Genomic DNA, 13,881 nt, shown 5'->3' with positions numbered 1-13,881 from the left:
GGAGGTGCCCAGGTGGCATCCTAACTAGGTGCCCGAACCACCTCAACTGGCTAAAAAATAAAATAATAAATGATCAATCAAAGATCATCTCAATTCTTAATGTTGATTACAAGCTCTACACTACGATACTATCAAACAGGCTACAGACAATAATACAGACCTCATAGATGAGGACCAAGCAGGCTTTGTTTCAGGCGGACGGACGCATGATGATATCAGAAGAACGTTACACATCATACATAGAATACAAACAAATAAAATACCAGCAGCACTGATTAGTCTCGATGCGGAAAAAGCATTGGACATTGTCAATTGGGAATTTTCATATCTAACATTTGGATTCAGTAATAAAAAGTCTATTTATAACAAACCAACAGCTCGAGTTAAAGTGAACGGCTCACTAACAGACAGAGTTACATTGGAACGAGGAACCCTGTTTGCGCGATATATAGAACCATGAGCCAAATGATCAGACAGGAAAGTGCTTTTGCAGGAATAGAAATTAGTCAACAAAAACATGTTTTTAGCCTTTCCGCAGACGACGTCATGATCATGCTGAAAGACCCAGTAAGCTCCTTTTTATAAAGCTAATATTCAGGATACAAATTAAACATCTCTAAAACTCAAATCCTTATGTTTAACTGTGCTCCAAATCAAAAACTAAAATAATTTAATTTAAACTGGGAAGCTAAATCAATTAAATACTTAGGAATACACATAACCAAACCTGTAACAAAGCTGTACCAAAGCAACTAGGAATGTATTGACAAAGATATAAGGAAAGATTTCGAAAAATGGTCAACTTACCCGATGAGTTTTATTGACAGGATAAATACAGTGAACATGAATATTCTACCACGCTTGTTGTATTTATTTCAATCCGTGCAGATAAATATACCGCAGACTCGGTTCCAAAGCTGGGATAAGCTTATATCAAGATTCATATGGGGGGGTAAAAGACCTAGGGTAAGATATACCACACTGCAACTGCCTAAAGAAAGAGGGGGCCTGGCACTTCCAAACCTAAAGCAATATTATCATGCAGCACAACTACGTCCTCTCATTTACTGGTGCAACTCCGATTATATAGCCCGCTGGAAAGACATCGAAATACTTACATATGACTCCCCAATTCAACCACTCATAGGGCAGAGAGAAATACCTCCCCATATTACAGAAAAGGAGACCTAGACCCAATAACAACATTTACACTAGAACAATTGTATTCTATTATTAAACATTTGAAACCGGGAAGGGAACTTGGACTATTAAACTGGATAGCCTGACAAAGGATTCAAACCAGGAAGCTATGACTGTAGATGCAAGCAATGGACAGAACAGGGTTTAACAGCCATATGCACGGTTATCCAGAAGGGAGAAATGAGAAGCTTCCAAGACCTGAAGAACCTCTTTGACCTAGAGAACAAAGACTTATTCAGATATATGCAAATGAGGGACTACTATACAAAAAAGGTTAAGGAAAATGAAGATGACTACAACCTATTGTAAAGATTATTGCACGAGCTTACCATGATGTTCCCAAAGTTCTGTCAACCCTGTATTCGTGCTTGATGGAAGCCAACAAATATTCAACTCTCTATGTAAAAAGTAAATGGGGAAAAAGAATGAAACGAGATGTGGTATGATGCACCAGAGCCTCCACGGTCACACGGAGGGAGAGCATTTCTGTGGAAAAACCAAATGAGTTTCTTTTACACACCCAACATCACTAGTAAACAAACAAACACTCAACAACCATGCTGGAGACTTTGTACACATCAGGAACCTCACCATACACAGGTGTTTTGGAGCTGCAGTAAAAGTCAACCTTGCTGGGACTGCGTACTCTGTTCTAGACAAGGTTATAGAACCCCTCGAACCTGTGTGGTATCTTACCTGGGACACATGGAAGGATCTGTACATGTCGGAGATCAATACCTGATCAAGATCCTCCGAGCGGCTGGAAAGAAGGCTATCACTAGAAACTGGCTAAAGGCGGAAACACCAAGCTACAGCCAATGGGTTCATATTATTGGTGATATGCTAATAATGGAGAAAATCACATACAAGTTGAAAGTAATGGAAGACACATTTCGTAAGGGCTGGGAAAGATGGTTACGGTACATCTCAACAAATGAGTCATAAAAAACTAAGCAATATTTGATAACTATGTAGATTGTCTCCGTACAGGCACTGTTCTCTCTGAAATGTAATATGTGTTGTGTGTAATTGTACCTTGTACCTCGAGACTGGATTACTGCAACGCTCTGTGGGTGTGGACCAGGCCTCAATTAGACGCCTGCAGCTAGTTCAGAATGCAGCTGCACGTCTTCTCACTGGCCATAAAAAGCGCGACCACATCACCCCAATTCTGGCCTCACTGCCCCGGCTTCCAGTTCGGTTCAGAATGGATTTTAAACACTTGTATTTGTTTTCAAAGCCCTAAACGGGCTGGCTCCTCCTATGTAGCCAAACTCCTCCAGCGCTGCACCCCAGGCAGAGCCTTAAGGTCGGCCGACCAGCTGCTGCTGGTAGTGCCTAAGACCAGGCTCAAAACCCGAGGGCACCGAGCCTCCGCAGCAGCGGCCCCAGGCTCTGGAACACTCTGCCCCTCCACGTGAGGTCGGCCCGGACCTGGGGGTTTTAAATCTACTCTTAAAACTCACTTTTTCTCTCTGGCCTTCTGGGCTTCTCTTATCAAGAATAACTTTGACCCAGGACCTTTTCCCTCTCTGACCTCTCGAGGTTTATTAGAGGGAAACGGTTTGTAGAGTGGCTTAGACAGGCCGGGGAGTGTTACGATTCGTAGACACAGCGTACCTCCCTATCTCTCATCAATTTCCAACTAAGGCTCCAGTGGGGACCTCGTTCCCTGAGTGTGCCTCTCCACCTCTGTTTCTTACTCTCTCACTTGCTACCATTTGCCCTCAACCTATTCTAAGGGAGTGCTTGTTCTTCCGTCTGTCTGTGTATTCTCGTGTTCCCATTAACCCAGTCACATTTTTCAAGTGCTACTCAACTGGCTTTAGGTAAGCCAGTCCTTTATTAGTATATAAGTGCTCTGTTAGCTATATCTACGCCGGGATCCGGAGTCGAGGCTGATCCTCTTGCTGTGGTCCTGGATCCTCTATCCTGAGTCCTGGACTTCGGTCGTGGCTGAACCTGTCTCTGCGGTCCTACCTGGATCTCGTCATGTTGCTTCCCTGATGGCTCCCACAAGATTGCTGTTGACATCCTCGTGGATTCATCTTCCTATTATACACACACATGCATTTCCAAACATCTGGACGACCTATGTTGCAAATGTATTATCTCTTCAATTTACACACGGCATCTATTGCACGTCTGTCCATCCTGGGAGAGGGATCCCTCCTCTGCTGCTCTCCCTGAGGTTTCTCCATGTTCCCTTTAAACTGTGGGTTTTCTCCGGAAGTTTTTCCTTGTACGATGTGAGGGTCTGAGGACAGAGGGTCTGAGGACAGAGGGTCTGAGGACAGAGGGTGTCGTATTGTCATACTGATATTCTGTACACACTGTGAAGTCCACTGAGACAAGTGTAACATTTGTGATATTGTGCTATAAATAAACATTGATTGATTGATCGTCCTCCTGTGATGTTGTGGATTATCCTGTGGCTTATACCCGGGCTCACACCACTTCTTCTGCCACGATCATCCGGCCCCTGGTTTCCGGCAACAGCTCGCTCTGTGCCAGCACCACACCCCCCATCATGCCACCGCTTTTCTCCGCTTCAGACCTCCACTCTCTGAATAACCACCTGCCTCCCGATTGTATGGATATCCTCAAGGAGATGGGTTTACTCCGCAGACGACGGCCTCCACACAGAGGCTCAGGCCGTACGTTTTTCTCCCACGCTACGTCGCCACACTCCATCCCGTCCATCTGGTCGTGCCGCACTTCCGCATTACGTCACAACAACAACAACACACAACACGTGATTCTGACCAATATTCGACCACTTCACCGGTCCAGCCATCCAATCACAGCGCAACGCCCTCTAAAAGCGGCCCTCCTCAACACCCGCTCCATGAACAAAAAAACCCACATTCTAAACGAATTCATAACGGACAACAACCTGGATTTCCTCTTTCTCACTGAGACCTGGCAAAAACCTCTGGACTATTTCTCATTAAACCAAGCCACTCCATCAGGATTCACCTATTTCGACAAACCACGTCCACAAGGACGGGGCGGTGGTATTGCTGCTATTTTTGGGAAGGATGTGAAATCTACCACCATCTCCATTCCTGATGTTCCCTCATTCGAGCACCTGGCATTCAAGCTCTCTGGTCCCACCCCCCTGGTCACAGCCATCATTTACCGCCCTCCAAAACAAAATCCCACCTTTTTCTCCGACCTCTCTGACCTTCTAACCCAGATATGCGCAATATCTCCATATGTGCTCGTCGTAGGGGATTTCAATATCCACATTGCTGACCCAACCAATAAATATGCCATCGAAATTCTGGAAACTCTACAATGCTTCGACTTTACACAGCACATCGACTTCCCTACACACAGCTGTGGACACATCCTGGAGCTAGTCTGCTCCACTGTTCTCACCGCGCACCACCTATCCAGCCTCGACCTTAACATCTCCGACCACCTGGCCATCACCATGGACATCAACATCCCCATCCAAAAACACAAGCGCACAATAACCTTCAGACACCTTAAATCCCGTCTCCCTCAGCACTCTCAGCCTGCATCACCTGCACGATGTCCGCCTTCCCTCCCCCTGCCTGACAACCCATGTCAACTGGTGGACTACTACAACACCACCCTCTCCTCCTGTCTTAATGAACTGGCCCCCCAACAAAACAAAACTGTCTCTTTCACACACTCAGCTCCCTGGTACACCCCCGAACTGCGCCAAATGAAAGCACAACAACGCCAACTGGAACGCCTCCATAAGAAAACCACTCTACAGCGACTACCTACAATGGCCAACCCGCGGCTCTTTGCCTAGTTTCATGCGGCTCTTTAGTTCATATCGAATTGTATATGTGTGAGTTTGGGGGAGACACACTGACTCCTGACTAGTGGTGCACGGTGTACTGATACTTGAAAGGTTCCGCGATACCCTGCCGTTAAAAACGTTACGATTCCTCCATTTCATTAGTATCGGTACTTTAAGAATGACGGGGAAAAGTACTCCGGTGAGAAAGCGCCGTTTAATAAGAGCTGTGTGTTCAGCGCTCTGCTTCCACTCCATGCACTGCAGCCGTGCCTGCAGTCCCCCTCTCTCGTGCACGCTCAAGTGCCTCCCCTCTCTCGTGCACGCGCTACCAGAGCATGTGAGAAAGCAAGAAGCATGGCTGCAAGTGGGAGTGCAGCTGCCGCTGCGCCTCGGCTTGTTGACAAAAAAGAATCCAGAAGCTAAATGTGGAAGTATTTGAGCGATATCTCTGACAGTGAGGGCAAGCCTCCGGACACCACGAGGCCTGTCTGTGAGAAATGGATTAATTTTATTTAATACGAATTCTTGTCATTTATTTTATTTATTGTTCTCATTGTTTAAAAGTGTGTGTTCTGGTTCTGGTGTGAAATAAAGCACAATAATTACATTTAAGACTGTTTCCCTTTTTTTAAGAAAAGTATCGAAAAATAATCGGAATCGCAATTCTTGACTTGGTATCGAAACCAAAACGTTGGTACCGTGACAACACTAGCTACTCCTGACAGTTAACCCTGATATTTAGTAGGTCTGTTAACCTGTTAAGGCCGAAGGTCCCCGGGGACCCTGGTTTTTTTTTTCACAACACTGTGCCACAGGGCATCTAAATATTTAAAAACCTATTAATGTCTTATACCAGATTAACGACAAGAATCTCAGCTAACTGACTATATGAACCATTTTTACAGAAACAAAACACAAGTCTCACAAGAAGCGTTAGCATTAGCCCTTAGCTAAAACGGGCAGATGCTACTTCCGGTGCTAACTAGCAAAAACGATCTTTACAACTTAATATTTTCTGCACAAACTACATATCATCTGAAAGCTGATACTCCACAGATTATTTGGTTATAAGTATCATCACTGTAGGACACAAACTTACTGAGCTAGCAGCCAGAACAGAGAAGAGAAAAAACAGCAATTTTCAAAACCATAACAATAAATATGTCTTACCGTTGCTGTTTTGTGATCAAAGCTCTTGTTCAAGGGAATAAAAACGTTGTTTAAGGTTAATCCAATGTCTCTTAGTCACTTTAGAATTGTTCCTGATAATCTATCATTACATTCATGGCAGCAGAGTAGTTATAAAGTTTCGCAGTCCGGAGGTAATGCTGTCTCACATGCTGTTTACGCAAACCTCTCTTTACTTGACGTAAGTGTTTAGCGGGACTTACTAACTGTCACTCGATTCTATTGGCTCTAACGGTTCAGAAAAGGTGTCAATCACCCAAATCGACCAATGGGTTCCAAAGATATGATCCTGCGTAGTATAAACTACGCCCGCTCCTACTACTACTTGCCTTTTTGGAGTTACATTTTCTAAATGAATGGCCAGTGAATACATGTATACATGTATACAATTATTCATTTATAGTCCAATATTATCCTATAAGTATAAGCCAGTGAATTAATCGAATCTCTTTGTTTTTCCACATTTGTTAGATGGGGTGTGACCCCAGCAGGACAACGCCTCACACCCAGAAGACTTTCAGGGAGCAGCTTGCTGCAGAATTGTTGGAGTTTGCTGAAGGCCCTGCACCTCCACCACCCCCTCATCCTGCACCTCCACCACCCCCTCATCCTCCACCACCACCACCCCCTCCTCCACCACTCACATGCATGCCCGAGTATTATGGGGAAGATGCCACCAAGCTCAGGAAGGACTGCAGGAGGTGCCTAGATGCTGGACTCAAAAGGGTGAAGACACCTGTGTACTGCAGGAAGTGCCAGGTCCCTCTGTGCTTCACTGTCAAAAGGAACTGTTTCAGGGAGTGGCACGACCTAAATACTGGAACATTCAGGTAGGTATAAAGTTCAGGTAGGTTTAACATTTTGCGAGTGTTTATTTAAAAAAAAAAAACTTGTTGTTTTTATATACCTAGTGTGATTTTATTGTATAGTACGTTGGTAAAATGTTTGTTTTTACATGCCTATAGTGTGTTGGTAAAATGTTTGAAATAAATCTGCCCCAGTTGGAGTCAAATGTTACATGTTTCCGTTTTTTTTTATTGTGCAAGTATACCTACACACAATGTAGAGTGCGTTGGTACAGTTACATACACACACAGCTACACTTACACATACACACCTACACGTACCCACACAGCTACACTTACACATACAGCTACACTTACCCACACAGCTACACTTACCCACACAGCTACACTTACCCACACAGCTACACTTACACATACAGCTACACTTACCCACACAGCTACACTTACATACCCACACAGCTACACTTACCCACACAGCTACACTTACATACCCTAGGGACCAGAGGGTACAATGGTTGGACATTTACTACCGGCCGCGGTATGCCTAGTGTACAGGGTCCATATAACCGACTTAATGCATAGCGGGAAGTCGGTTATATAGACATCAACAGAATAAGTGTTTAACGGTGATTTAAACTAGTTTATGCGGGGAAAAGAGTGCTCAAAATCGGATTCAACAGGCCATCCACACCGACTCCCATTAAAAGTGATTGAAATGTACAGGAATCTGTCCATTTCAATCACATTTGATGACCCGTCCAGGGTGACTTTCTTCCCCAGGAATTAGTGTCTGAAAGCTGGCTAACATTACTTTAAATACAGTGTGCACATGGCTTTATTACCCATGAAATAGTGTGTGAAAGCTGGGTGACTTTGATGTGAATTTAAGGAAGATATGGCCATTTCATCCACACCTCACGACTCCCATTAAAAGTGATTGAAATGTACAGGAATCTGTCCATTTCAATCACATTTGATGACCCGTCCAGGGTGACTTTCTTCCCCAGGAATTAGTGTCTGAAAGCTGGCTAACATTACTTTAAATACAGTGTGCACATGGCTTTATTACCCATGAAATAGTGTGTGAAAGCTGGGTGACTTTGATGTGAATTTAGGGAGGGAGAGCAGCAGCAGCAGCCGCCGCAGCAGCAGCAGCAGCAGCAGGCTGTGACCCTGGCGGAAATACATTGATTGTTTTAGCCAGGAATAAGTGTTTAGAAGGCGGGTAAAGTGTTCCTGCAGCTCCTCCATGACGGTAATAATGATTAGATATAATTGCCAGGGCAGAAAGCTCTTTTTAAAAGTGAAAAAACGATTTGAAACCGTTTGAAATGACTGGCGGGTGCTGATGGAAAGCAGGCGGAAATAAATGGATTGTTTACCCAGGAAAAGGTGTTTAAAAGGCGGGTAAAGTGTCCCTGCAGCTCCTCCATGACGGTAATAATGATTAGAAATCATTTACAGGGCAGAAAGCTCTTTTTAAAAGTGAAAAAACGATTTGAAACCGTTTGAAATGACTGGCGGGTGCTGATGGAAAGCAGGCGGAAATACATGGATTGTTTACCCAGGAAAAGGTGTTTAAAAGGCGGGTAAAGTGTCCCTGCAGCTCCTCCATGACGGTAATAATGATTAGAAATCATTTACAGGGCAGAAAGCTCTTTTTAAAAGTGAAAAAACGATTTGAAACCGTTTGAAATGACTGGCGGGTGCTGATGGAAAGCAGGCGGAAATACATGGATTGTTTACCCAGGAAAAGGTGTTTAAAAGGCGGGTAAAGTGTTCCTGCAGCCCTTTAAATACAGTGTGCACATGGCTTTATTACCCATGAAATAGTGTGTGAAAGATGGGTAAATTTGCTGTGAATTTAAGGGAGATATGGCCCTTTCAAACAGGGAGATGACTGGCGGGTGCTGATGGAAAGCAGGCGGAAATACATGGATTGTTTACCCAGGAAAAGGTGTTTAAAAGGCGGGTAAAGTGTTCCTGCAGCCCTTTAAATACAGTGTGCACATGGCTTTATTACCCATGAAATAGTGTGTGAAAGCTGGGTGAGTTTGATGTGAATTTAAGGAAGATATGGCCATTTCATCCACACCTCACGACTCCCATTCAAAGTGATTGAAATGTACAGCACTCTGTACATTTCAATCACATTTCCCGACCCGACCAGGGTGACTTTCTTCCCCACGAATTAGTGTCTGAAAGCTGGCTAACATTACTTTAAATGCATGGTGCACATGGCTCTGTTACCCATGAATTAGTGTGTGAAAGCTGGGTGAGTTTGATGTGAATTTAAGGGAGATATGGCCATTTCATCCACACCTCACCACTCCCATTCAAAGTGATTGAAATGTACAGCACTCTGTACATTTCAATCACATTTCACGACCTGTGTAGACTGGCTTTCTTACCCATTAGGTACACCGACAAAGCCACCTCTTCGGGGCCGCTCCAAGACCCCCAAAACAAGGACGCAGCAGCCCCAGCATCTCTCCCTGACATGAGCAAACAGGTTATTTCAAACTTCCATGACATACCCCGGGGAAAAGCACCTCTCTGTGGCCGCTCCAAGACCCCCAAAACACGGACTAAGGAGCTCCAGGATCCCTCCCTGCCTTGAGAAAACAGGCTAGTTCACACTTACATTACGTACACCGACAAAGCCACCTCTTCGGGGCCGCTCCAAGACCCCCAAAACACGGACGCAGCAGCCCCAGCATCTCTCCCTGACATGAGCAAACAGGTTATTTCAGACTTCCATGACATACCCCGGGGAAAAGCACCTCTCTGTGGCCGCTCCAAGACCCCCAAAACACGGACTAAGGAGCTCCAGGATCCCTCCCATGTACCTCCAGAACCTCGAGCACCTTGGGTCCCCGGGCCCCCGAACTTAAGCACTCCCCCACGGACTAAACCAAGATGATCACACCCTCAAGAATCTCGTGCCCCTGGGAATCTTAAAGGGGGGTCTACTTTGCGGTGCTTTACCGTCCACCCATCGGCACCCATAGTCGGCCTTCCTCACAGCAGCAGCACCCAACCTCCATGGAGGATGTTTCTCGTGCCCCTGGCTACACTTAAAGGGGGTCTACTTTGCGGTGCTTTGCCGTCCGCCCATCGGCACCCATAGTCGGCCTTCCTCACAGCAGCAGCACCCAACCTCCATGGAGGATTTTGCTCGTGCCCCTGGCTACACTTAAAGGGGGTCTACTTTGCGGTGCTTTGCCGTCCACCCATCGGCACCCATAGTCGGCCTTCCTCACAGCAGCAGCACCCAACCTCCATGGAGGATTTTGCTCGTGCCCCTGGCTACACTTAAAGGGGGTCTACTTTGCGGTGCTTTACCGTCCGCCCATCAGCACCCATAGTCGGCCTTCCTCACAGCAGCAGCACCCAACCTCCATGGAGGATGTTTCTCGTGCCCCTGGCTACACTTAAAGGGGGTCTACTTTGCGGTGCTTTGCCGTCCGCCCATCGGCACCCATAGTCGGCCTTCTTCACAGCAGCAGCACCCAACCTCCATGGAGGATTTTGCTCGTGCCCCTGGCTACACTTAAAGGGGGTCTACTTTGCGGTGCTTTGCCGTCTGCCCATCGGCACCCATAGTCGGCCTTCTTCACAGCACCACCTGCCCTGCTGGAGGTTCACACTTTAACTTTTTTTACCCTCTTCTACCTTACAAATCATCCCACACTTGAGCACTCCTCACTCGGACTAAACACCTCCATGCTACCACCAGAACCAGAATATCGTGCCCCTGGGGATCTTAAAGGAAGAAAACCCATAGTGGGATTTAAAAACAGAAGACTTAGTAATTTTAACAAACTTTATTTACAGTAATATTGACAGTAATAAATACATTCAAACAGGATATAACGTATTTACAAGGGGACTGATTACAACAACACACTGCATATTTACAAGTTGATCACTGGCAACAGTGGGTGAAGTTGGGGCAGAGTATGGCACCCTCTCTTCACCCATGTCTGAGGGGTTGTGTTCGGCCAGTGACTGGTCCCTCTTCGGGACATGTCTTGGTAGGGAGTCTTGGTAGGGAGCCGGGCTGTGCTCCTCTCCAGAGCTGTCACTGTCGATGTCAATACCCGCAAAAGTGTCTTCATTTCCCGCTGCTGCTGCTGTCGATGCCGCCGCCGCTGCTTGCAGTGACTCTGTGAAGAGCAACCGAATGTCCGCAGCCTCCTTCAAAGAAGGATTATTCGCGTAAAATTTGTCCGCAGTTGCAGTGTTGTGACACATGAAATCACTCACTCTTTGGCGGTTGCCTTTGTCTTGAAACCTCTTCGCATTATCGGCGTGGACTGTGCGGAGGTCGGTGAAGTTAATGGGACTGCGGAGCCCCACATCAGCCCATGCCAACCTCAGGGAGTAGGCAAGCTTCCTGAACGGGTTCTTCCCCTCTGTGTACAGAAAGTAACGGCTCTGGGTGCAGGTCAGCGTACCCTTAATTTCCAGCCACCTCTTCATCCATCCAAATTCTTCTACGGTGAGGTACAGCTGCGCCTCCCCGAACGCGTTGGCCGTCTTGTGGTTACTTACCTGTTATGACAGAGATAGAGAGTGTCAATACAATGTCAATCATGCATATAACTGCCAGAATAAATACATTGATTAATAGCACTCACATGAACCAGGTAGCCGAAGGCAGTGCCAGTTGTATCCGCCTTTCGGACCTCGGCGTTGGTCATGTTGGAGTAGACCCCCGGACGGTGGCCATAAATGCAGCTCCAATGAAGAGTCATATACCCATAGAGCAGTGTCCGGGTCGCGGTAGTCGGATTGCTGGCCATCACATCCAGGAGCTGAGGGATGCGAGTGGTGGTCGAAGTCAAGCATGTCATTAGGTCGTTGTGGCTCGGCAGACCTTCCATCTTGTCACGCTTCACTTGCATCTGGTGGATAAGTACTTTTCTCTTCAGGGACTTCAGGATGGCAACTACTTCCCGTTTGATTAAAATCATGTCGGTTTGGCTGAGCCTGCTCCCCTTGCACGGTGTGTCGGCCATGTACTTGAGAAAGTGTGATATATTCTTGATGTAGAAGTCGGAGGTCGTGACCTGAAGGCTTGACTTCATCAGGCTCCGGGACCACCCGCGTATCCTCTTGAGATCCCTCAAAAAGAGCCAGTCAGACAGGCGATTGAAACCGTGTGCCATGAAACTGAGGAACGACTTCACTCTGCTTAGTTTGGAGACTGTGTTTTCCTGGAGCCTCACTGGTGGGTCGATACCTGCATAATGCTCCCGGTATCCTTGCAGATAATCCTCTGTGAAATATAAACAGTACTTTAATGACAACACATGATGTGTTACAGAAACTGCATGTGTCACATAGCCAAAACACTTACCCATGATCCGTGGGAATGTTATGTCCCGCATTATATTTCCCCGGCCCCTGCCCCGGAACCAGGGGGAATTTATGGGAGGGGAGGTTGACGAGGCCTCGGTATGGATGGATGCAGGCTCTGAGGAGCTGGATGAATGGGTGTGAGAGCCAGTGGGGGACGTGCTGCAGGCGGGAATGGGAGACGTGCTGCAGGCAGGAATGGGAGACTTGCTGCAGGAGGGACCTTTTGACTTGGACAGCCTTGTTGGTGTCGACTCTGGTCGGGGTCGTTTCTTCAGAATGACCCGCTCTCGTTCCTCCCCATCGAACGCGGGCATGTCCCCGGCCCGCTGATCCATCCTCTGTCGCTTGTCCTTTATCCTCTGCTGCAACTTGCAGCGCAGGGATTTCACCTCAGCAGCATATATGTCCCGCTGAGCCCTCACTGCGTTAGCCTCCAGCCTCCATTCTTTGCAGTCCGGGTTGTCACATTCATTCACCGGGGACAAGGGTGGAGGTTGTGACAGTATATCGTCGTCTGCCACCGTGTCAACAGCCCAAGCGGTAATCATTTCTATTGTGGGGTTTGTCATTCGGAGTTCATAAAGCTCCTTCTTGGCCACTGTCATTTTCATTTGATTTTGAAACACATGTAGTTCCTCCCGGGCCAGCTCAACATGGTCTCTGGCCAAGTGGCGATCCAGCCTTGTGCCGCGGTACTCGCATCCCAGAATGGTACAGGGATGGAGCCTAATGTTGGTCCGTCCGTTGGCCAACAACAGCAGAATTTTTCTTTCATCCAAGTTACGCACACCATGGTTCCTCTGTAGGTGGTTGCTCAGGGCACGGTAGGAGCTATTGCAGATCGGACAACGGACCGCCATCCGACCTGTATTCTTGAGCATTTCGGTACCGGGAAATGTCACCAGAATCGTGGGTAAAAAAAAAGGAAGCGTGAAAAGACTCACGAAAGACGCACTCAGCTTATTTTCAAATCAGTGTTTGTTTTCATTTGCATCATGGTGCGGTGTCCCATTTAGGCACTCGTTAGGCGGGCAGAGATCCCTGTAATCTCCCCTCACGTTCCTCCAGAGTCTGATTCTCCCAAAGGATACCCGACAGTTTCAGGTACGACCCAGAGGGCGCACGGTGGACGGCCAGGGCGAGGCCGCCACACCGCGCTGGAGTCAGGGTCCCGGTGAAGCGCAGGACGGAGCACCCGGCAGTAGCCTCCAGCAGACCCCCGCGCGGTTCCCTCGTCCCTCAGAAGAGGTGGAGAGGCGGAGGGGTGGGTCTTTTCATCTGCTGGCGGGTTGCCGGGATAACAGTATTCTCCGGGGAGGCATTGAAACCCTCTCAACTGCCCCCCGGAGGAGGCAGGGGAGTCAGGTACCCAGAGAGTGGACGGCCAGGGCGAGACCGCCACACCGCGCTGGAGTCAGGGTCCCGGTGAGGCGCAGGACGGAGCACCCGGCAGTAGCCTCCAGCAGACCCCCGCGCGGTTCCCTCGTCCCTCAGAAGAGGTGGAGAGGCGGAGGGGTGGGTCTTTTCATCTGCTGGCGG

General features: G+C 47.5%; 1 protein-coding gene across 1 annotated transcript; it reads right to left on the bottom strand.

Moving 5' to 3' along the window:
• Positions 1–5,400: 5,400 nt before the first annotated feature.
• On the bottom strand, positions 5,401–13,430 carry LOC139433167 (uncharacterized). The gene is made up of 4 exons (XM_071202056.1): positions 12,341–13,430; positions 12,064–12,259; positions 7,277–7,286; positions 5,401–5,469 (listed from the first exon to the last, which is right to left on the bottom strand). Exons 1-4 carry the CDS (start codon positions 13,221–13,223, stop codon positions 5,401–5,403), a joined length of 1,158 nt encoding a protein of 385 aa, XP_071058157.1. The 5' UTR covers positions 13,224–13,430.
• Positions 13,431–13,881: the final 451 nt, after the last annotated feature.

This window comes from Pseudochaenichthys georgianus, unplaced genomic scaffold, assembly GCF_902827115.2.
Source record: "Pseudochaenichthys georgianus unplaced genomic scaffold, fPseGeo1.2 scaffold_1067_arrow_ctg1, whole genome shotgun sequence".
In the NCBI taxonomy this organism is placed as follows: Eukaryota; Metazoa; Chordata; class Actinopteri; order Perciformes; family Channichthyidae; genus Pseudochaenichthys; species Pseudochaenichthys georgianus.
Note: the sequence above shows the minus strand (reverse complement) of the source record. Positions and strands in the feature narration are given on the sequence as shown.

What these genes read in the sequence shown, in the direction of transcription:
- LOC139433167 (XM_071202056.1), bottom strand. Translation starts at nt 13,223, where the DNA reads ATGCTCAAGAATACAGGTCGGATGGCGGTCCGTTGTCCGATCTGCAAT. An exon ending in AACATTCCCACGGATCATGG is followed by an intron (nt 12,260 to 12,340) that starts GTAAGTGTTTTG and finishes TATATTTCACAG; the next exon opens with AGGATTATCTGCAAGGATAC.